We start from the raw sequence: 25,161 nt of genomic DNA on the forward strand, positions 1-25,161 counted from the left end.
GGTACCTGCCAGGCCTGACCTCTTAATCTCATCTTCCCCTCTTCCCCCTTTCTCCCCTTCCCTCCCCTTCCCTACTTTTATGCCCTTTGTCTTCCTAATTTCCAGCTACAGGCTTCCCTCGCCAACCGCAGGGGTTAGGTTCTGGAAAGTTCCCATGGTTGGCAAAACCGCGGTTGGTAAAACTAAAGGCTTATGGGAAAAATGGGGTTAGGGACTTGAATACTGTACAGTATAGTGTATAAAAATCATTTTTACTTACCTTTAATACATGGGGTGGTCAACTGGGTGTAGGTGTACCCTAGGGGTACTTAGGTTATAGGGGGTATGTGCTGGTGGGTGAGGACGGAGTGTGCCCAGGGCAGGGTGGCATCTTTCCCAGCACATTTGCCTCTTACCTGGGGAAGGGGGAAGGGGAAGAGGAGGGAGGGACATGATGGCTGGCCCCATGCAGCACACCATGGTGCTTCCCCACCCATCTGAATGGCAGTGTGGAGGTGTTTTGTGCCCGCCTCTGGCAGCATGCGATTGGCCAGTCAGCAGCCAGATGGGGCCCTGGCCGGGCCAGGTCATGGGACAGTCTGAGCCCAACAGCAGTGGGAGCTGTCTGCCCACATCCCTGGTTGAGCCGCCGGGCTTGTATTATCCCATGACCCAGCCCGGCCAGGGCTGCTGTTCCCTGCCACCATGTTTCCCTACCCCGCGACCCAGCCCGGCAAGGAGCAGAGAAGCCATGCAGGGATCTCCTCGCCTGCTGCTGCTCGCCCTGCATTGCCCTGGCGACATGCCTCCTGCACCCAGGGCTGCACTGAGGGCAGCGGTGTGGGGCTGCGCCCCTCAAACCAGTGGCAGGCACAGGATGCATCTCTCTGGGGCAGCACTGGGCAAGCAGCAGCAGGCGAAGAGATCCCCGCACGGCTTCTCCACTCCCTGCCAGTTGTGGGGGAGGAAAGCAGGGCAGCAGGGAACAGCAGTGAGTGGGCATGCTGGTCCCTGCCACTGTGGGTAGGGGCAGCTCCCTGCCACTGTGCGCACCTCCAGCAGGGCGGGGGCGGGGGGCAAAGCAGGGCCATGGGGGGTTGGCAGTCTGATGCATGGCCACAGAAAACTGTGGTTACTCAAAATTGTATACGGTGGTATCCACAGTCTTTTACAGAATATTAACCATGGATACTCAAAACCATGGGTGGCAAGGGAAACCTTTATTTCCCTTTTCACAGGCAGCCTCTTTTCTACCTTGAATTACTACTACTGTAGAATCTTCCCTACTCACCTTTGGTTCCCCCCCACCCCCGCTTTACCTTTTTGTTTTCCTACTTTCTACCTATTTACATTCCTACTGACACCCTGTCACAGTTTTAGCTTCTCTTATTCCTTGGAATCTCAGAACAGCAGAGACTTCCTATACCTGAAGAAGGGTGATTGCACCTGAAAGCTTGCTAAGAACTTTTTTCCAACTACTCAGTTGGTCTAATAAAAGATATCACATCTACTCAAAGAACCTTGCCTGCCTATCTCCTTTTCTAACACACTCTCACCTTACTCTTAAAATAAATTGAGAAAATAAGCAGTGAGGAGGATCAGGACTCATCTTTTGCAGTAACAGTTTTTCAGGAAAATAGAACCACATTTAGCGATTAAGTCCATTGATGTGATTAATAGGTTGAACAGAACCTATGCCAGTTAGTCTTCCAGGCAACCAGCCATGGAAGCCATTTATAGAAGCGTCCAAAAAATCTGTGTGCAGGCAATATATTCTGGATGAAGTAGGATAATTTGGCACTGTGTGTTGCATTGCTGGTACCTGATGGGGCAGGATCAAGAGGGAGGTGTCAAGGCTGCTGCAGCTTGCACAACCACCAGTCTGTAAGATTAAACACGCAGAGTAGGAGTCTTGTGTTTGTTACTTTAATCAGTGTAAGACAGCTTATCAGACTGTTAGCAGTATGGAATAATGCAGGGTGCATTTGGGTTTGGGGGTTTTGGGGGTTGTGTTTTTTTACACAGATCAAGTATTTATATAGTCTGTATGTTCTAAATTCTTACTATTTCCAACATGATTGAATCATATCAAAACCAAACATGTAATTGGATACTGATTACACAGATACCATCATTTCACATAAACACATCCCAGTTATTGTCTTATGTCCAAAACATAGGGCCTTCATTTTAAAATAAGCATGTTCCAATACTGTCTTGTTTTGTACTAAACACAAGGCCTTTGTTCTTCTCACTTAGTTCTGTAGGGTAATTTCTGATCCTTCCACGCATTTTAATTTTTTGGAGAATTTTAGCCATTAAGCCTTCCCAGTCACCCTGTAAGGCCCAAGTCTCTGACTCAGCCAATAAAAGCTGTTAAGACAGCCTGATGTTTAGCATCCTAATTTGAAAGCTTAACTTCAGAGATGTGATGTTCTTTTTCTTAAAAATAGTATGGAATTAATATTGTTCAACACTCAGGCACTATTATGGGATAAAGCAGTTGGGAGATTAAATCACACAATCAGTCTGTCTTAGCCTAGTTTCCTTTCTCTGACAATGGCCAACAAAAGCTGCTGTTGCTGAGAAGGTGCAGGCCAAAACAGATAACAATGCAGTAATTCATCCACAACTCAATACTCGTAAGTGTTCACCTTGGAAGGACTACTCTGATTATCTGCTCTAACCTCCTGTGGAATGACACTTCCCCATTTAGTCTTTCATCAGATCCAGAATGTTGGCTGAGTTGGAGCAGCTGGTGTATCAGAGATCAGCTCTGTGACAAAAATGTTGCTTCTTTAAACAGCACATTCTTTGTTGCAGGAAGGTTATCCACTACAGGTGTTCCCAATCCATAATCCCTGCTCTCCCTCCTAGCCTCAAGGAGAGAGGAAGGAAGAGTGGCTGGCTTCCTGGTAGCCTACTCAGAATGAGTTGTCAGGGCATATGCTAGGTTTCACAAATCAGTTGATTGGCAGGACTGAACAGGGGTCTCTGTCAGGGTGGAATGGACAGCAGAGTTCCAGCTGTGCAACTGGCCCCTGCCTAATATTTTGGCCACAGGGCAGTGCTTCCTGCAGTGCTGCCAGGGATGCTAGAGTACAGGCTTTTGCCTGTGCTGTGACAGCTGTGTCAGAAGCTCCACTCCTTCAGGAAGGGCCAGGGTTTTGGCCACAGGGTCCCTGGGAAAAGTCCTGGTCCCTGCTGGGCAGGGAACAGCAACCAGATCTTCCAACCTTGCAGGAAGCTCAAGAACAGCTCTGCTGGTACCTACAGGGCAGGGAGCAATGAACAGAGCTGCCAGATGCCCCACAGGAGCCCTAGGAAAAACCTTTAGGCTGCCTGCCTGCCAGTGGGGATTGCAGGCAACCTGAGACTCGTGTTCACCAGTGATTTTACCCTGGGAATCGGGGGAGCTTTGCTGCAGCCCCCTTCACCACCTGGCTGGGGAGTGCCTTTGTTGCAACTTTTGTCTCATTGACCAAGAAGCTGTTCGCATATGCCCACCTGTAGTGCTCTGTTTCTTGTGGTGCTACGAACTTTGATCTTACTTGACTGCAGTGTACCATTTTCACTTTCTGTCTCAGCAGGGAAATCCTCTGCTCAACCCAAAATCTCCCAGGCTGTGATAAACGTTGGCCTAGCTGCTACTGACATGAGTAACAAAGCACACCCTCTCAACCTTGTGAAGGTGAGTGTAGTTTGAAGCTCACTGTGATACTGATTTTACTGTTTGAGTAGAAATGCCACTTCCAGCAAACATGCTTTCTGGCTTTGATTTGGCTCATTACCTTAGATTGTATTAATGAACATTAGCATTTTAGAAGTGAAAGTCAGGCAGACGATATAGCAGCATATTTCATTTTCGATTATAAGCCTGATTTTGACTGACAGCTTTTCTGATTTCCTCAAAAATATCTGCCTGATACTGCACCCATCTCTAAACAGAGGATAATTTTGTGGGAAATAGCAAGATTAATCAAGTGACAATATTCTGCAATATGAAACCAAAAATAAATGATTTTCACTTTCTGAAAAATTCTTCTATTATTTTAAGTAAAATAGTACCTTAGAACTGGCTTGATAAAGAAACTTCTCTTTAATGTTTGTCCTCTCCTTTCTAAGAGTATGGACAGACATAACATTTGAAACATTTAAAAGTGGAGTTTTAGCTGCAGACAGACACACAGCCCCCTGATGTGCCTCCTCAATGGAGCATAGCTGTATGCAGTGGCATACACTTCAGCCAGGCTGCAGCCATTTGCACACTACTACCCACTTCTCCCACAGGGTGGGAAGAGTAGAGCAGTCTGTCAGTGCAGCTCTGCAGCCCCTATCTCTCTGGGGATATAGTTCTACCACCCTGACAGGCTCTGCTTTGGCTGTGCCACCTATGGGTTGGGGGTGGGGATCTGGGTTCCATGCTCCTCCCTCTACTCCGGTTGCAGCAGCTGCTGTCTCCCATGCGTGGCACCCGGGGCTTGTGCACTGCAGGCTGGATGTGGCTGGCTCCCACAGGGCAGGGAGCAGGCAGGATGCAGCTGCCAGGTCCCATAGCCCTGGCAGCTGGAGGTAGCCTCCAGCAGGACTTAGGGTGGCAGGGGGCTGCGGGTAGGGAGTGAGGGGCACTGGTAGGGCTGGGAGGCTGTGGCTTGGGCGTGAAGGGGAACAACATGGGCAGAGGCAAGGCACTGTCATATCAGAGCTGCTCAGTGCCACAAAGCAGCAGGGGTGGACACCCACAGCTGGTCCCGTGTCCTGGTGAACGAAGAGGACAGGGGAAACTCCGATTTTCCATGATAAAAAAACCCAAAATCAAATGCCAAAATATATGTTTTAGAATTTATTATAATGGTTGAGGCACTGGTAGGCTTCCAAATTGCTTTAAAATGATAAATATATCAATAAAACATTGTGTTCAATGGAGAGAGATATATATATATATATATAGCTATAGCTATATCTATATGTGTGTGTGTGTGTGTGTGCGTGCACGCACAGTAGCATATGTGGCAGGGTCCCAGGAGCTCCGTCCCCTCTGGCCCAGTGTTGTAGCCCCCGCCCCAGTGGTGCAGGGCCAGGGCTGGTGCAGGGAGGCAGCTGAAGCCAGTGCAGGGCTGGGGGGCAGCGGTTTTGCGGGGGCCGCCGGTGCCGGGCAATGACCCCAAGTGCAGGGGAAGAGGCAGCCACAAAGGCCGCGCCAGTTTGTCCCCACTATCCCCCTCTGCCTCCAAGGAGGTGGGGGAGCAAGGCCAGTGCCACTGGTCTTGCTCCCCTGCTCCATCACCACCGCCTCCAGGGAGCAGGGCCGGGGCGGGGGTGCACTGCTGGCCTTGCCCCCCTCCCCCCCCAATCCCCACCATCATGGCAGTGAGCCACTGCTGCCACCTCCTCTCCAGAACGCTCTTGGAGCACACTGATTGGTTATTTTGAGACGACCAATCAGAGTGCAAACAAAGCATTGTGGCTAGACAGACTAAGGCTTTTATATATATATATAGAATAATGGCATTTCATTTTAATAATGGAAAAACACAGACTTGGGATTTTTAATCAGAGAATTTTGGATTTTGTAACACAGAAAACGAGGATCCCTGCTGATAATTTAATTCGTGAAGTGAAGGTCTTGTTGCTGGCCTGTTAATGTAAAGCAAGTTCAGTATGGAGCTATTGGTGCATAAAGATTCTGTCCTTGCAAATGTGTTCACCTTTCCTTCATGTTCAGGCTGCTGGGCAGATTGAGAGTTCTCATATAAACCAGGAACGACTATTTTAATGTGATCGCTTCTATCCTGCTCTTGCCTGTTTGCCAGTTTATTATTCTAAACTTTCCATGATTTTGTTGTAGTATGACCAAGGGCCCTGCATTGCTTTTCTGATATGAACAATTCTGGTATGAATAATGGCTTGGTAACAAAGCACAGAAACTGAGTATAGGAGATCTCATGGCTGGAATGATCTATGTCAGGGGTGGACAATTATTTGGGCCCAGGGACCACATAGGGAGTTTTCAGAAGCTGTCATGGGCCAGGTCAGCATTTCCTTCTCACCCCTGCCATAACAACTCACCAAAAAATCCCTTTGTGGGATGAAGCCCTGGGTGGGCAGGGAGTGGTGTTCAGGAGCCAGATGGGCGGGTGAGGCCAGGATCATGGGGTGGGGTCACGGTGTGGCTCCTGTCCTGTGGGGAAGCGTGTGTGTTGGGGGTAGGGGTGTTTGGGGGTGTGGAGGGTGTGTGCGCATTACGTGGGGAGGCATGTGTGTGTGAGGAGGACTGCCTAGGCGCTAGGTCCCAGGAGCCAGCCAGGGTTGAGGGGAGGGAGGAAGGGGTTGGAGGGCATGTGTGGCAGAGCTCCCTTGGGCGGTGCGGTCCACAGCTGTCCCCATGGCACTCCACATGGGACCGAGCCCCCGCTGCTCTCACCCAGGGTGCCCGTGCCATGCTTCATCCCACCCACATGCCTGGCCCCAGCTAGTGTGCACAGCTTGTGGCAGGGCTGCTTTTGGTGAGGCTGCAGCCACCTGGGTGCTGTTCTACTCTCCTCCCCTCCAGCGGCTGCTGCACTGCTCCTGGCAGAGAGGAAGCTTCAGCTGGGCAGCTGCAGCCCCAGTGCATTGGGCTCTGGCTTCAGCTCCCCACTGCCTTCCACTGACTCTTTCTACCTGACGTGGGCAGCTGAGTGGATGGAAGGCAGCTGGCAGCTTCAGCTTGGTGACTCACCCCAGCGTGTGGGGCACTGGCTCCAGAACCCAGCAGCCTTCCACCCACTCTGCCCACCTACTCATTTAGGCTGTATTTTGCCCACTTCTTATCTATGTGGAACCTGAGCCTTTGGGGGTTGAGCCTTTGGAGCACAAATACAGTGTGCTTTCTACAGCATCCAGATGTGCACACTTGGCAGTTTCTAGCTCTGATCCCTTTATTCTGTTTTTAGGCTCCTCTGAAGAAAATTCCTATAAATAAACTTATAAAAAAAGAAGATGAATATGAGGAAGAAAAGCCAGAGATGGAAGAACTGGATTGGTGGTCCAAGTACTATGAGTCTTTAAAGGAAATCAGTAACCAGGTGAGGCTCTGTCAGGTCATTTCCTTAATGCTTTATTGGCATGACAGCTGTAAGACTTGGTAGCAAAGGATGGAAGTAGCTGCATCTGAACACCCAATCCAGGCTGGGGGTGACATATTGAAAATTGACTACAGCTTATGGACTTGCAATGAGACATAAGTTCTTAAGTGCATAAGGCCCAAGTTCTCAAAGGTATATAATTACATAGCTCTTACTGTTTAGGTCAGTATTGAAAGTGGCACTTGGGTTCCTAAGTCATTTAGGTTCTATTAAAAATGGCTCACAGGTTTTTTGTTGTATGGACATCAGTACTGCAACATGGAGACCTCTTTGTTGGTCACCTGATCCTGCCTGGTCAGGTTAGCACAAGAGGCCCTCATTAGAGGCTTACAGTCTGCAGCTTGACACCAGCTGCATCTCTTCACCCTCCTTCACTGGTTTCTCACTCCTTCTGGCTCAGAAGGTCCTAGTCTTAAGGGGACTTAGCGCTTCAACCGTGTCCCACAGTCTTTTCCCTCTAATGGGTGAACCCCCCTGTTACAATTCAGTATAGTAGACCAGATGTGGCCATGGAGAATATGTCAAGGTTCTGAGGTACTGAACTGTCTTACAATATACGTTGAACAGATGCAAAGTTTATGTTACAGCATTGTGTCTTCAGTGGTAGTGTAACTGAGGGGGCTGACCATGGCAGCCAATGCTGCCCCTTGTGCCATGGCTGTTCAAGCGGCAGAACTGCCTTGCTACACCTCTGGTCTTCAGGATCCTGAACAATATTAATACACTGAAAAAGCTGGATGCCTTTAATAGTTGGATTCTTTACATCGTGATAATGAAGTAATATGTTCTTGTGTATGGGGGGGGGGGTTTTCAGTCCCACAGTGATGAGGAAGATGGTGACAATGAGGACCCAAGTGATGCAGGTGAGTTCTTTGGCTGTAGAAACACACCAGCTCAGATAACAGCAGGATTTGCTGGCTCTTCTGAACAGTAAAGTCTTGCATAGTTTAAGATGGAGTTTCACATGTCAAACCTGTGCTTTAGACAGTGACTCATTAGGAAGCACGGGATTAAAGAGTTCAGACCGGCCACAGAAATGACTTAACTTCAACAGCATTGTCTCCCTGGCTCTGCTCGCATTTCTGCAGCATCCAGGATGAGTATTATATAACTGTGCTGTTACTGATCCACGTTAAATGGTACAGATACCCATCTGATTTTATTAAGGTCTTCCAGTTTTTCAGAACCCCTTCTATAGTCTTGATTGCCTTCAACAAATTTTGTTGATCATACCCAGCACATTAAAATGTCCTTATGATACTATACTAAGTACTTTTGCATTCACCAGCAAAGAAAGAAAGAAAAGAAAAGGAACAAATTGAATAGAAACTTGGGAAGGAGCTAGAAGAATAAGATTCTACTTGGAAATGGTAAATTAATCTGTCAGGAAAGAATCTTTCTGAAGCAATGATCTTCTTGGCTGCTTACAAATGTAAAAAGGACCCCACCCCCAGCATTTTACTTTAAATTCTGTGTGCCCCCATGCCAGGCCCAGCACATGCCCAGAGGAGGCATTGTGTTAGCTGGACCTAGCTCACTTCACCTGTCTGTATAGCCCCACTGAAACGCCTGATTTATACAAACGCTGCAGAGCCAGGTTGAACTAATGCACTGCTTCTGGTAAAATACATTTTGGGGTTTGTTTGTTTTTTCATGTCTGTCAGCAGCCCTTGTATAGGAGAGAAAAATACGGGATTATAAATATGAGTAGTGGTGGGGGTGTGAAGCAGTGAAAATGAACTTGCAGTCCTATGTGGTTATCAAAGGAACCAGTAGAATGTGAAGCAGGGAGCATTGCTGTTTGTGCTTTCATGAGACCAGACCTGGCAAGTAGAATTCAGTTCTAGTTTTGGAACTAGTAAGAAGTTTTTGACAAGTAATTGGAAATTGGGAAACCATGAGGTGATTAAAGGCCAGGTTTTTCTAAGGTTATGAAAAATTTACCACATGATTACCAAGACAGAAAAAAACAAAAGAATGTAAAGGATGTAAATGGCAAAGAGAGAGAAGGATTGCTTATGGGACTATCTAGTCAATATAATTAAGGGTGTGGGAATGAAATTAAGAATAGGAAAATGTAGGCATCTTTAATAGCTTGCTGCATTGGAGCTCTGTTAGGTTGTATCTAGTCTTCCATGGGAACTGGAAGAGAGAGATTGTGAATTGAGAGAGACAACTGGACTGGTGGACATACTATAGGCAAGGCCTTGAATGGGCTGCTGTTCTCAACACAACCTAGCTGGGATTTGTAGAGTAGCTTTGGATCCATTAGGAATTGAAATATTTGTTGAATGGAATCTGATAATGGTAAATATCAGCATCATCTGCACATTTAGAAGTTAACTGCTGTTCTGTGCCATTCATTCGATGCTGCCTGCCTATTTTCAACTTGCCACAGGCTCTGGATAAGGGAGAGTTATGGCTTTGGCCTTGAAAGCCTAGGAATAGTTTTGCACAAAATACACTGTTGTGCTTTTTATAATGGGGCAGAGATGTATTTTCCCTTATGTATGGCTTGGATTTCTCAGTCCCCATTCCACCAGCCTTGTGTACCTTGGTCAGTGATTAGCTGCATCCACCCTGTTTACTTCTGCATCTAAAAATAATGGAAAAAGGCATTAGCGGAATGTTTCTTTTGATACAAGAATCATTGAAATAGTTAGGAGCGCTGCCAGTTACAGTTAACCTCCCCATGCCCTTACAATTAGCTGCCCATACCATAGCCAGCTCCCCTGACCACCACCTATCATTTCTTCAACTTCTGATTTAAAAAAAATCACTTCACACATCTGGGTAAAATGCTGGATCAGGTCAGTGGCCAGACTCCATATCCCAGCAGCCCCTACCCACCCCACTCCTGCCTGATCTCCATGGAGACTCCAGGATTGGGGGTGTTTAACAGTGCAGGGCCGCAGGCTGGCAGGGGTCTGTGGAGCTGGGCTGGGTTGCACCAGGAGGGAGAGGGGGGACCTGGCCTGGGTCCAGAGAGCCTCTGTCAGCTGGGACCCCGCGCTCCTGCCACCCTGCTCAGCCCCGCCAGCACTGGCCCCAGGACACCAGTGCGGGCCCTGTACTCCCACAGGCTCCCAGTGCCCCTAGCCCCGCGGTACAGGCAGGGGGCAGCACACAGCCCCAGCCCCCTTCTTGTTGGCTGGGAAGAAGCTGGTGCTGAGTGTGGGGAAAAGAGGACCCTCTCCCACCCCATGGCTGGCGCTCCCTGCTGCAGGCGCTCGAAGCCCACACGGGGCTGTCCTGAGCAGGGACAGGCACCCCCACATGGGCTGCAAGCGGCTACAGCATGGGGTGCCAGCCTCAGAGCAAGTGAGTGGCCGCTTTTCCCCGTGCTCAGCACCAGCTTGTAACCTGGTCCCGCTGCCAACCTGGGCGGCAGCAGCTGTGGGCCCCCGCTTGCCGCCGCCCAGTGTTGGCTGCTGCTGGCCTCCCGGAGCTCATGCGTTGGGTAGCCCACAGGCAGCAATGGCAAACACTGCCCAGTGCAGCAAGCAGGGGGGCCGCAGCTGCTGTCGTCATGTGTAGCCCCAACAAGAGAGCCAGTGCGGGCACCAGGCTGGCAGTGGGGCTGGGTTACAAGCAGGTGCTGAGCGTAGGGGAGGGGAAAAGCAGCCCCTCCCCCACCCTGTTGCCAGTGCTCCCTGCTGCGGCTGCTCGCAGCCACGCATGGCTGTCTGGAGCAGGCACAAGTAGCCCTAGGCAGGCTGCGAGTGGCTGCAGTGTGGGGCACCTGTCACAGGGCAGGTGAGGGGCTACTTTTCCCCCCCCACCCCTGCATTCATCTTTTCCCCTGGCCACTTTTCCCCAGGGTCCTTCCCTGCCCTTCCCCCTAGCTCCTTCCCCCTTACCTGAGGTTCCAGCCTGGGGCAGCCATGTGGTCCCAGGCCAGAAGTCCCTGCTGGGGCTTCCAGCTGTAGGGGTGGGGCCGGGCAGCCCTGCTGTTGTGGGAGCCTGCCGGGCTTCCCCTGGGTCCTACTGCCTTTGATTCCTGTCATTTTTGACAGGAACCAAGGGCAGATAAATATTAATTTTCTAATTTTTTGGGGGTTCCGCGGGCCGGACAGAATGCCTTGCAGGCCACATCTGGCCAGCAGGCCGTATTTTGTCCACCCCTGGATTATCATGATGTGCTGTTTTATTTGATCTTGTTTTCAAACCATTGACTGAAAACAAGAGCTATTGTGGAGATAATGTCATGGAGTGATATACAACTCAGAAAGAGAAGAACTCAGTCATTTCACTGTTGCTGTTAATGCAAATTGTAGATGGAGGGCATTTGAATGAAGCTTCTATTGATGTGGAAATAGAAGAGGAAGCAATATTTGAAGCTGAGCCCATTCGGCCCAGAAGGAAACCCATAGCCACACTACAGGTAGGTCTCAGTGCTTGACACATCTGTTCATTCACAACATATTCCTTTCTGCCATTTTTTCCTTCCTTTGCAGTTGGCAGTCCCACAGAACATGAGTTTGATTCAGTGAGTTGCTGAGTACCCTTCTCATCCTTAGGCTTTGGAAATTCCATGGAACTGTGGCAGGAATGGGCACATAGTCAGTGGGGAAAATAGTCTCTAGTTCTCATTTAACTCTTACCTTATTTTGGAAAGAAGATGAAAGGAGGGCAGGCAAAATAACATGCAGCTGTTTTCAGATCTACAACTCAGAGCTGGAAAATGAGTTTGATAATTTTGAAGACTGGCTATATATATTTCCTCTTCATCGTGGGAAAGTGAATGAAGAGGAGGATGGAAATGAGGATGAGCACTTTGTGGGGAAGTATAAGGTACTGTGCCATTTAAATAAGATTTGTGTATGAAATAAAAATCCTACAATGATATATATATCAGTTGCAGATTGGGACCATAGATACATATACAGTAACTTCCTTTTTATCATTTCTTAAGATAAGCTTTAGGTCCCTAAGGTCCCCTCTACAAGTTACACTTAAGGCATAATTAGCTTGGTAGAGGGGCTTTAAATTTAATGCATAGCAGAAAATAGTCAGAAGGAGTGACTTATAAGCATAGTCTCCCACAATAAATTGATAGGGCAGATCCTCACTGTAGAAATTACATTCTATTTCTTGGGCAGCAGAGAAGACATCTGCCATTAGAGGGTATCTGCAGTTGCACCACAGATTTGACTGTTTCCACACTTACCCATCTTTGTCTGTGTTCAAAGAACCACCTCTCCCTGTCTTTCTGGTGCCAGTTAGCTTCAGTTCAGGACATGTTTGAGAGAATATTTTGGAATTATTTAGTTCTATGTTAAACTTCATTACTGCTGGTTTTATGCTTGCTGATCCTGGTGAAGTTTAACTGATGCTATGTTTAGAAGGTCAGTGTCAGCAAGCTCAGCCCTGCACCACCCAGTCATGGAAGCCAGGTAGTCCTTCACCCAGTAGTGTATGGAGGGGGAAAGGTCAAGCTGAATGGCACCCTCCACCCCTGAACTTTTGCAATGGGATGTGCATTAGCTTACCTGGGGGGGTAGGGGAGCAAACAGGGTAACAGGGGCTGCCCCAGGGGAGCTGATGTGCAGTAAGACTTTCTCAGCTGCAGCAGCCTGAACCCATGCTGCCATTACAGCAGCAGCTGCTGCCACCGGAGTGCAGAGAGCTGTGGCAGGTAAGATCCTCCCCACCCCCACCACGGTCCCTGCTCTCCAGGCAATCTGCCCAGGGCTGCAGGATCTTCCCATGCGGAGTCATCAAGTCTAGCTGAGGTAACCAGCTTTTCTTCCTGTCCCATCCCTGTCCCTGTTCCAACCCTCCTCTCCCCCCAACCACCTGATGTTTTTTTATCTCCAGGTACCATCTAGCCTTTGCTTAGATTTCAGTTCTTTGGTGTAGGAAATGAACAGTGTGTAATAGACTCTGGTCCTGGTTGAGGGCCTGTGAGGGCTACCATGATACAAAAAACTATTCATAAAATATTAGAGGGAGGCAGGCAGCCATGTTAGTTGAAGTCAGGCAACAAGAAGGGTAGGGTGACACTTTGGCTACTGACTGGTTCATAGAGGCATACGCTTTCTCAGGTGAGAGCCTCCTTCATTAGATGATGTAATAGAGCAGTCTGTCCCTTTAAGAAGGAATAGTTTTAGGTGACAGCATTCATAGCATTTGGTGGAGTAGCCTGTCACCTACAAAAATGTATGCTTTGCCAAACCAGTTAGTCTCTAAGGTGCCACCCTGTCCTGCCTACTATATAAAATATTAGTTTGGACAATACTTCTTTGCCTGTCACCCATTATTTCTGTGTGAGAAGAAGATGCCCTCAAAATCTTTGGGGACATACCATGTAAAGTTATCTTGAGAAGTCAGGAGATATGTGACCTAGCACAGGACAGACAGCTATAATTAGAAACCTGTTGTTTGACATGAGTAAGGCAGTGTTACTGACACAATTCTGGACATAACTACTTCTGGAAAAAATTTATCTAGAAAAGTGTTAATTCCTACATCTTGCCATTCCTGTTCAATGTCTCCACTGTAGGGTTCATTCTATGTTTATCCTGCTAAGGAAGCAGGTACTGAGCATAAGATCTCCCAGGGTGTTCCCAGAAATAGACCCATCAAGGTGCTTGTAAGAGTTTATATTGTTAAGGTAAGTATTTTTCAGTGTCTGCAAAGTGTCTTGGAGATCTTGACCTGTTCACCAGCTAAAAAATCCCTGGCTTTCCCATAGTCTGCTTTCTTGGGACCACGAGAGCTAGGACTGGGGATGGCCCCTGGTATAGGTTTCCAGATTGTCCCTCCATTTTTTGCTATCCCACCAGTGCTTTGTCCAGAATAGGATAAAATTATAAAGAGAATTGGAGATTCATCATAGGGAAGTTATTCCTCATTTCCTCTCAAATACTGTAACTCCGGTAGGCAGTGAAATTGCCAGTAGGACATTTTTCATTCTCCCTTCTCTCTGCCTTGAGGCAGTATCCTGGGAAGTGAACTGTGAGTTATCATTCATTGAGTGAGAGCTTCATGTTGATAGGTGACTAATACATCTTTATAGAACATAACCATACCTTTCACTTACTGAACCAAACTAAAATGCACGTGCTACCTCTCACTCTGTAGAGAGGTAGAGCTTAATAGTCCACGAACATTTTGTTGAATACATGACTTCTGGTTCAGGGGGTAGCACATGAAACAGCACAGCATAATTCAGCAAAGTGCTGCTTGACCCAGTAAGTAAGAATTATAGACTTGTCCTTAGTTGTTCACCTGTTGAATAGTTGCCTGTCACTGCCACAACCAGAGGGCTGTCTGAGCAAGTGGATTGTCTCAGAAACCCTGACAACCTTGTCCTGCATTTGCTGTGTTTACTTCATGCCAACCCGCCCTTGATCTCGGGTCTTGTGTATTTTAGGCTACTAACCTGTCTCCAGCAGACCCAAATGGCAAGGCAGATCCATATGTGGTAGTGACAGTTGGAGAAGAACAGAAGAACACAAAGGAACGATACATCCCTAAGCAGCTCAATCCTGTTTTTGGAGAGTATGAAGGAAACCTTAATTATGTCAGGTTTAATGGGAGTAGTTTCTTCCCTGGTGCATTCTGGAAAGGCTGATGGCCGAGTCTGCATGGATCCTGCACTTGGAACTATGATATGATGCTGGATCTCCTCTTCTCTCTTTCCACTAGAAAGCTCAGTATATTGTATTCATGTATACAGAAGCATTTAAAAGCACTGTCAGTACTTTTCATAGGAACATGCTTAGGGCTGGCCTTCTGTTTATCTGGGCAGGGTATTTGGGGATGTGATTACAGGAGCATTCCCAAGTACCAAACTTGGCACACAGCGGTGCTGAGGAAGTAGGAAAAACAGTACAGGAGTCCTTTTCTTTTATGTGAAACATTTTTGTGGCTAGCTTGCCATCTTATGGTGCCATAAATTGGCTTGTGTCACATTACATACTTATGGTGAAATTAAAATGTTAATCATTACATAAATGTAACATCTGCCAAGGCCGAAAGAAACAGATTAGACTTTAATAAACAAAACCTGAAGCCAAAGGGCTACTACCTAAAACTCATTTTCCTCGTCAGATCTCTCAGCCTTCAAGCAAAGTTTGTATTACTCAAAAGATTACAGTAGAGTTAGGAAGCAACAGAGAATGTTAATTTGGAGATCTACTTGTACAAGTGAAAGCAAGTCTCCTGCATCATGACTGCAAATCCAAAATACCATTAATGCTGCAGCAGTAATGTTGCAAATGGGAGCCTTCAAATGATAATTCTCTGACTAGTCCCATCTCTGCAATAGGTACCAGTTGCCCATTATCGCTCATACCCACCGTACGTTCATTCACTGTCAAGGTAGCTGCAGGTTCACTTTCCACTTGTCCATTAGCCCAACTCCTTGAGGGAATGGTCATGAACAGGGCATGCTTGTAAGCAAGAGTCCTTGGTGGCTTTATGCTTAACACAAGCACCATGTGAAATCTGCTCCTTGGCTTGGTTAATTGTAAATATACACAAAGCAAAAGGGTCCCTTCCCTGTGAACTTCCAGTCTAATTCAGGCAAGTAGTTCAGTTTAAACAGAAGGTGAGCATAGTCCTATTGGGGCCTAATTTTTCAAAGCACTTAAGAAATGATCTCAAACCTGACTTGCATATTTGTGACTCAGTTGTTGCCACAGAGGTAAGAGTCAGTTTTGGTCTCCTATGTGTATAACTTGAGTTTGAACATGTCCTTCTGATAACTGCATGCGCTTATGTTTTCAAAATCAGATAGTGATAAGTACAGGTTTTTTTAAGTGTAGTGCTTGTCTCAGCGCAAGGTGGTGGATGGAGGGGAGAGTGTTTCATTTCCATCCTTGCTGTTAATTGAGTTCTCTCTCTCTTCTGGACTGCATTTAGAGTTATGGAATTCAGCATATCCTTTCCAACGGAGTCAGAACTTACTGTTGCAATAATTGACCATGATTTGGTTGGCTCTGATGATTTGATTGGGGAGACAAAGATCGACTTGGAGAACCGGTTCTTCAGCAAACACAGAGCCAACTGTGGAGTGGCATCACAGTATGACATGTATGTAGCAGAATACAAGTTTGGCACACATGACATAATTTTATAGTGTGTTAGGTCAGAAGGGACCCCATATGATCCTTTATCCTGACCAGAAAGATTCCTCCACTGAGTCCTGTATCAAGCCCAGAACAGCTGGTTGAATTAGAGCACCCATAATTATGCAGTATAAATCCATGCAGCTATTACTCTAGCAGGGGTTAAAGGTTTCCATCAGTCACAGACCTGGCTAAATGTAACAGATGTGCCAGCTACCCCTCAAGCAGACTAAGTGGAAATATGAATTGAAGGCCCACTTCAGCAAGTGAAGGAATGGAAGCTGCTGCCCAAGACCCAGGCCAGCATGGCAAGACCTGAACAGAATTTAAGCACTGTGTACTGGGAGAGAAGTGGTTTCTTTGGGGACTGATTACAAACACAAGACCAAAATATTGATTGATTGCAGTTGTATTTGTCTGGGTATGTGAGAAGCAAAAAGCCTTGAAAAAGGGAGACACAAAACAGTGAGTGAGACCCTGAAGGGAAGCTGAGATAGAACTTCCCTTTAAATACAGCAGTCACTGGAGAAGTGCAGTTTGCTCCTACTCTTTGCAGGGAAACTGCACTGTGCATATTCTTGCAAATAAATGGGATTGCACCCAGGAATGTACCTGACTTGTATCACCAGTTTTTTCCTCCCAAGGGAAATGATCCAGCAGGACCCTAAATACTGGGTAACATCTTGGGATTAGAAGTGATAACCCTGATATCTCCAAAGTGAAGGGACATAAACCCTGTCCAGTCTAAACTGTATTTTCATTCCCTTCAGGCTGGAAATGTTGCATGCTTCATCTTAGGGCACAGGTGATTTTTAAAAGGATGGCTAGCAAAATGGCCAAGCCCTTTCTGAGTGATAGTTCAGTAGGAATGGAGCATATGTCTAACTTGTGAAAAGCGCTTCTTGCTTCCTTTTATGAGTTCATAACTCAAGTGCAGCCTGGTTTGACTAGTCCAAATTTCTCAGGAAGGATGCTCCTTCAAGTTGGAGTTTTGCTACCAATTTCAGTGGAAGTAGACTTGACCTTTTTCATTTAATTGTTATAAAGCACTAATATTTAAGTTACTCTTGAATATAATTTTTATTGCATCTTCTAATGCAAGTTGATGTTCTGCTTGATATTGAAGACAAGCAAATGCAAATCACCTATGCTTCAGCAAAATAAATGCATATCAGAGAGTGCAGAGACATGAATCTGCAGGAAAAGACTCAGATTTGTGACAACGAATGCTTTAACACTGGCTAACCTCTACACTAAGGATTCATGAAAAGTATAAAGCTCTACTGACATAATGATTATTCACTAAACATTTGTAATAGTAGCATCATTCTCATAGGAAAATCAGCTAAACTAACACTGAAAAACATTTTTGCCCTGTTTTATATCCCTTTAAAAGCCCTTCTGGTTTTTTATGGGGACAAAAATCAGAGAAGAATGTTTTGCTAAGTTGTTCAGTCTCTTATAAAAACATCAGTGTGAGGCTAATAATTAAAATCAGAGGGGTATGGAAAGTTCTGCAGATTGGGTTTTTTCTGTGCGTGGGAGGACAGGATTCTATCATCTCTGACAAAACAAAAACTGTGTTCATGGAACAAACCCAAAGATGAGCCCCAGCATTATGAATTTCTCAGCAAGGGTGGCTACTGCATTTACTTTTACCACTTGTATTAGCTGATGGTTAAATGTGAGGTCAGTCTTCCAAAGACAGGTCTTAAATCCTAGTATTATCTGCCATGTCTAATTTTATGTTTCTGAAGCTGCTATCCCTTTCCCACAGAGATGGCTATAATATGTGGCGAGATGCTTTCAAGCCCACACAAATCTTGGATAGTTTGTGCAAGAAGAATGCTCTCCCCTCTGCAGAGTACAGAAGAGAGGAGGTCAAAGTGAACAATAAGATCTTCAAGGTCCCCCCTGAAGCTTTCCCTGAAGGTAGTCTGGATGTATTTTGATTGAGGGTTACTGATGCCTGTTTAAACAGCTGTATGTTTACAAAGATGAACAAATTTTGCCAGTTTCTTTAACCCTTCTGTCAGCCTTTTACCTATATCTGGATAATTGTTTCTGTTCCAGCCACCAATGTTCGTATGTATTGATGAGATCCGCCAGTTTACCACTGTAAATGTTACACAAATTGCCAATTGCTTAAATCATGAGCGAGAGTTTATAAAGGGGGATAAAGCAAGGTGCCGCGTTTATTGATTACATGAGTTAGACATAGAGGGTCAGACACACCATTCATACAAACGCACACAAATCATCATACACATCGTTACACACAGGCATACACATATACAAAACAACCATTTCATCCACATATACACTGGATATAGTTACCAGCAATAGTTGCTCAATATTAGCCCAGGATGGCCAACCCGAGCTTATTGAATAGATGATGATGATTTGAAGATAGCAGATTTGAAGCTCGAGTGGGGTGAACAGATGCATCTGTGCTCTGATGAAACAGCAGTAGAGAAAGAGACTCACCCAACTTGGCATTTTCAAAGTGTTCTTTTATAGGGATTGGCAACCTTTGTTTCAGTGCTTTGGGGTTTTTCCATACCCAGCTTCTGTTTTTTCAGTTGTTCTTCTTTTGTCTTCAGCTTATCTTAGCGTTGGAGTGTTTTTGTTGCCCATCTGGCTGAATTTCTTCTTCTGTTATCTCCTTTGTGCCCTCGAGCTTCAAATGGATTCTTCAGCCGTTTGTTAGTTAGTTACTGGCTGGTAACTTACATTTGGCGCCTTGTTGCTAACATAAACAGTTAAATCTTCTCCTATCTCTATGCCATTCTCTCACCATTCACCCTTTAACACAAACTCATATATAAAGGCTATGCAGAGTTAATTCACTTAATGTCAAGCAGAAGGATACAAAATGGAGTTTTCAAGTTGCTTACAGGACAAGACTAACATGGTTATATTTTACTACTATTACATTCTATGTCAACATCAGCTACGTTAGTTCAGTTCATGCTACATGTTCATGCTCTTTGTACATGTTCAGTTCATGCCCTTTGACCCTTCAAACATCAGTGATGAATGGGTCATAAACTATTTATCTGATAGGAATATAGTTTGTTTTTAATTGCAGTTTTGGATACATTGATTTTATTTAGCAACACATATAACATATGTTAAGAAATATTTTTTTTATTATGATAAACAATATTATTATAGGGTGCAGCATGATATTAAGAATAGCCGTCCCTGAAGGAGCCCATTTTGCGAAGATGTTATACCAATGATATGCTAACATTTGTTTGGCTTGTTCTGAAACTTTTAGGATTTTTTTACCTAGATGCAATATAGAAATACTGTGCACTTGTGCGTTATTATGAGTGGCAGTGGTTATTTGGGTTATTTGCAAATTTTGCATCAGAACGTTGAGCATGGTTGTTTAATTAACTTTTATGGAAACATTAAAATTTAGCAAATTGTTATCTTTTATACCTATATCCTGAATTATTTGTTTTGTGAAATAATATGTGAAACGTGGAGTTTGAATAACAGTGACATTACACCTACATTGCTGCATGGAAGGAAATGAAGCGCTTTTTCTTTGTTAAATAATTTGTTTGAGTCCTACCACACACAATTTATTTTATTAAAATACAGTTTGGTTGTGCATATAATTTGGTCTGTGGCCCAGGGAGCTTATAATCTAAGGTCCAGATTGTGAACTACCTCCTCACATTAATGAATAATCAGTCTTTTGAGCAGATGCACTATGGATTAGTAACTGTTGCTCAGAAATGAAAGCAACAGGTTTACAATCTGGTCCCACATTTAACAGATGGTGGAGTTCCGCCAGAAAGGGACTTTGTCTAGAACATCAATCTGAACATTACATCCTTGTCAGTGCCAGAATTGGCCATATTGAGTACCATAATGAAGATCTACCTTTTGTGCAGGTGGCAGTAGTTAAGGTTTGGTCAGTTATTTCCTTAAATGTTTAGTCTGCGAGAGCTTAGTTCAGGGGTTGGCAATGTTTTTGGGAAGCATGCCAAAAACACCTGTAACTTCAATGTGTAAAATGTTGGTGTGCCAGGGGTGGACAGCAGAGGAGCCATGAGGGGCCTGATCCTTATTGTGGTAGCGCAGCCCTGGCCCCTTCCCTACTTACTGTCTGCCCCAAGGTGCATGTGCCAAGTAAAATGCCTTTATGGGCCATGATCTGGTACCCATGCCAGGTGTTGCCTACCCCTAGCTTCGTTTATTCTTTTCACCGAAGCTACGGCAGATAGTTTCTATTAACACTTCTTTGTGACAAGCAGCCTGTTACTGAGATATGGGACATTCTCTTTTCTGTGTGTGGGGTTTTTTTTTTTAGATGCAGATGTATTTCATCTGAGGCCTTAGGTAAAGCATCTTGTATTTACTGCAAGTAGTAGTGACAAAGGTATACTTAGCAGTTGCAAATTCCACATCCCAAAGATGTGGCCACAGCCTCCTGGTTGTGTTTAATGCCAAAGAATCAGACCAGTTGCTTCAGTTACCTGATCATCTAGCAGTAGCAGAGAGTCTAACCCAGGGGCAGGCAATTATTTTGGGCAGAGGGCCGCTTACTGTTTTGGCAAGCCATCAAGGGTCGCATGAAAGGCAGCCAAGGGCAGATAAATATTAATTTTCTAAATTTTTTAGGGGCCCCACAGGCCAGATAGAATGGCCTGGCGGGCCGCATCCAGCCCCCGGGTTGCATTTTGCCCGCCCCTGGTCTAACCAGACCTTTGGAAAAGGCTGAGTAACTAAGAGCAGATATGCACCCTAAGGCAGAAAGATAGTCCTGCTCTGGGCTGTTTCCTTTGGCTTCCTTATACAACCAGCCATCATTTCGAGATATGTACTGGAAGAATAATACAGCCAAACATAAAATGTTGAGCAAGTTCTTGTCTGGATGGCAACTTTGTTCCATGGACTATGACTAAGGGATCATCTATCTTGGCTCTTGTCCTCACCAGTAGGAAAGAATGGGTGGAAGATGTGAAAATGATAGGAAACTTGGGAGGAAGTGATTACAATATGAGAGAATTCATGATTCTAAGATGGGGGAAAGCATGAAATCAGTGGAATTAAGACGCTGGATTTAAAAAAAAGCGGATTTCAGTCAACTCAAGGAAAATAATAGGTCTGATGCCATGGGAGAAAACAGACTCAAGGATTAAGGGACCCAGGAGGACTGGAAACTTCTAAAGGACATGTTATTGGAAGCTTAACAAGATGCTATTTCAACACAAAACACAAGAATAATGGCAAGGGACCACTGCAATGGCACAAGGAGCTTCTACAGCATCTCAAAAACAAAAGGAAAACAGGCAATAGAAGGGCAGGCAGATTACTGAGGAAGCATACCAGGAAATAGCAAGAACTTGCAGGAACAAAATGAGGGAGGCAAAGGTAAAAAAGCTGCAACCAGGCAGTTAATAAGGATTATTTGGTTAAAGAAAGGGAAAAGATGAGGGTTGAGATAATGAGAGAGAGAGCTTTTGATAGGTCTGAATAAATTCAAGTCAGCAGGGCCTGATTAACTTTACTCCAGGGTACTGAAAGAACTAGCACAGGAAATCTCAGATCCTTTGGCAATATTTACCAAAACAAAGGAAATGGGTGAGATACCAGAGGACTGGAAAAGGGGCAACATAGTGTTCCTCTGTTTAAAAAAAAAAAAAAGAGGACCTCGGAAATTGTAAACTGGTTAGCCTCACCTCAATACTTGGGCAGTTATTAAAACATGTAAGGAAATCCATTTGCGAGCACCTAGAGGAGGAAAGGTTGATCGTGGGCAGCCAGCACCATCTTGCTACAAACAAATTATGCGAAACAAACTTGATCTCCTTCTTTGACAAAGTAGCTAGGGAATGCAATGGATATAGTGAATCTGGACTTCACTAAGGATTTTGTCAGAGTCCTTCATAGCCTCCTCATTAGCAGATTGGAGAGATATGGGCTAGATAAAACTACTACAGGGTGGATAGACAAAACACAGTAGCCACAAGCGGAAGGTAATTACAAATGGATCTATATCAGAACGGCAGGTTTTGGGTGGAGAGCTACAAAGTCTGCCTGGTGTTATATAGTGTGTTTATTAATTACATGGATGCCAGAATAATAAGCTTCTTGAGGTAATTTGCAGATGTCAGAACTGGAAAGGACTGCAAACATGCTGGAGGGCAGAAGCACAATTCAGAATATTGATAAACTGTAAAACTGGATGGAGCCAGCTAGAGCCGCCCCCTCCCCACAGTTGCTGGGAGATAATGAGCAGAAGTCTGCAGCCTAGAGGAGGTGGATATTGGAAATGGCTGTGTTCAGCAGGACTCCACAATTGGCTTAGTTATGAAATAAGATAAAAGCAGCTGGGATAAGTTTTTATGGAGGGGATATAGAAAGAGGAGTTCTGGATTTCCAGGCAGAGGATGCAGTATGTGGAGTCATGCTTGCTGTGTCCAGGTTGAAGAGCAGAATGGAGGGTGTTTAGTTTTCCCATGCTTCTGGGTTTTACTATTTATTCTTTACATCTTGAGAAGCTGGATACCTTCAAGTCAGCTGGCCCTGACAATCTTCACCCCAGGGTACTCAAGGAGCTGGCGAGTATCATAGCCCAGCCTCTAGCGCGGATCTTTGAAAACTCTTGGCGCTCTGGTATAGTGCCCGAAGACTGGAAGAAGGCCAATGTGGTGCCTATCTTTAAGAAAGGGAGGAAAGTGGATCCGGCTAACTATAGGCCCATTAGCCTGACTTCTATCCCAGGGAAGATCTTAGAAAAGTTTATCAAAGAGGCATCCTTAATGGACTGGCCGACGCCAACATCTTAAGGGATAGCCAGCACGGGTTTGTTGCGGGTAGGTCTTGCTTGACCAATCTCATTTCCTTCTACAACCAGGTGACCCATCACCTGGACAAGGGAGAAGAGATTGATGTCATATATCTTGACTTCAAAAAAGCCTTTGACCTGGTTTCTCATAATCACCTCTTAGAGAAACTGGCCAATTGTTGCCTTGGGTCCTCCACGATCCACTGGCTGGAAAACTGGCTCCGGGGTCGGACCCAGAGGGTAGTAATTGATGGAAGTCACTCATCGTGGTGTCCTGTGACCAGTGGTGTCCCCCAAGGCTCTGTCCTTGGACCCATACTGTTCAACATCTTCATTAATGATGTGGACACTGGAGTCAGAAGTGGACTGGCCAAGTTCGCTGATGACACCAAACTTTGGGGAAAAGCATCCACACCAGAAGACAGGCGGGTGATCCAGGCTGACCTGGACAGGCTCAGCAAGTGGGCGGACGAGAATCTGATGGTGTTCAACGCCGATAAATGCAAGGTTCTCCACCTTGGGAAGAAAAACCCGCAGCATCCTTATAGGCTCGGCAGTGCTGTGTTGGCCAACACTATGCAAGAAAGAGACTTGGGGGTCATCATTGACCACAAGATGAACATGAGCCTGCAGTGCGATGCTGCGGCTAGTAAAGCAACCAAAACACTGGCTTGCATCCATAGATGCTTCTCAAGCAAATCCCGGGACGTCATTCTCCCCTTGTGCTCGGCCTTAGTGAGGCCGCAGTTGGAGTACTGCGTCCAGTTTTGGGTTCCACTATTCAAAAAGGATGTGGAGAAGCTTGAGAGAGTCCAGAGAAGAGCCACGCGCATGATCAGAGGTCAGGGAAGCAGACCCTACGATGACAGGCTGAGAGCCCTGGGGCTCTTTAGCCTGGAAAAGTGCAGGCTCAGGGATGATCTGATGGCCACCTATAAGTTTATCAGGGGTGACCACCAGTATCTGGGGGAACGTTTGTTCACCAGAGCACCCCAAGGGATGTTGACTAGGTTGAATGGTCATAAACTACTACAAGACCGTTTCAGGCTGGACATAAGGAAGAATTTCTTTACTGTCCGAGGCCCCAAGGTCTGGAACAGCCTGCCACCGGAGGTGGTTCAAACGCCCACAATGAACACCTTGAAGAGCAAACTGGATGCTCATCTTGCTGGGCTCCTATGAACCCGGCTGACTTCCTGCCCTTTGCGCAGGGGGCTGGACTCGATGATCTTCCGAGGTCCCTTCCAGCCCTAATGTTTATGAAATCTATTAAATTTGCCACAAAAGGCTAGAAAGGATTTTTTCCCCTGCCTGTTGCTACAGATATCAGAGGTTTTTTTCACCTTCTTGGAAGTGTTGGGTCAGCCAAGGCTTGGAATTTTGACTGGGGTGTGTCAATACTCCTGCTGGTTAGAGGATTTTGCCCCTCTGCTCAGGGTTAGACTGACTGCTACCTTTGAGATCAGAAAGGAATTTTACCTCATCGTCAGCTTGGTACAGACTGGGGTTTTTTTTGCCTTCCTTCGTAGCACCAGAGATGGTCCTCTTCCTTGGATCACTCAACCTTTGAAGCAGTGGAACACTGATAGCCCTCATCCCCTTGCTTTACCTATAGCTTTTGGTGTCTTTGGGACAACATGCCTTGTTGTGCAGCAGGGCTGATTGTGTAGTTTTAAACAAAGACATGTATGAGATGATCCTGCCTTGAACAGGAGGTTGCACAAGATGACCACCTGAAGCCTTAATTTTCTATAATTCTATGAGTGTTTCAGTCTTACTTTGGTTGTGCCAATCTGCATGGGCCTGCCACAATCTCCACTCTCACTTTGACAGTGAATGAGGCAGGCAACAGCTTTAGCTAGGTTGGATGATCTGCAAAGACAGCTAGATATTTGCAGCATATTTACATAGACACAGTCCATTCCTCTGAACACCCCCTATTGTATGCGCAATGGAGCCTCTCAAATGAGTGCCTTCAGTGTAGAAACAATAGCCTGCTGGTGTGTCTTTTGTTACCAGCAGAGATCTGGGTATTTAAATGCTGACAAGAAGGTTGAAATCCTAGTTTGGGAGTTTTGCTTTCCACAGTCCTCCTGTTCTGGGGTCTGCAGGCTGGTTCTCACTGTCATGTTTCTTTTACTCTCTATTAGTTTCTCTTTACCTAATG

At 45.7% G+C, this 25,161-nt stretch overlaps 1 protein-coding gene across 1 annotated transcript in view; it reads left to right on the plus strand.

Moving 5' to 3' along the window:
• The window catches only part of LOC102568905 (fer-1-like protein 4), a 137,390-nt gene that overhangs the window by 84,559 nt on the left and 27,670 nt on the right, over positions 1–25,161 (plus strand). Inside the window, exons 30-38 of the mRNA XM_019485566.2 lie at positions 3,570–3,670; positions 6,915–7,046; positions 7,921–7,969; positions 11,384–11,490; positions 11,769–11,900; positions 13,612–13,722; positions 14,485–14,612; positions 15,978–16,148; positions 17,961–18,115. Of these exons, the coding sequence (XP_019341111.2) occupies positions 3,570–3,670; positions 6,915–7,046; positions 7,921–7,969; positions 11,384–11,490; positions 11,769–11,900; positions 13,612–13,722; positions 14,485–14,612; positions 15,978–16,148; positions 17,961–18,115 (1,086 nt within the window). The remainder of the gene's footprint in view (positions 1–3,569; positions 3,671–6,914; positions 7,047–7,920; positions 7,970–11,383; positions 11,491–11,768; positions 11,901–13,611; positions 13,723–14,484; positions 14,613–15,977; positions 16,149–17,960; positions 18,116–25,161) is intronic.

This window comes from Alligator mississippiensis, chromosome 9, assembly GCF_030867095.1.
Source record: "Alligator mississippiensis isolate rAllMis1 chromosome 9, rAllMis1, whole genome shotgun sequence".
Lineage (NCBI taxonomy): Eukaryota > Metazoa > Chordata > Crocodylia > Alligatoridae > Alligator > Alligator mississippiensis.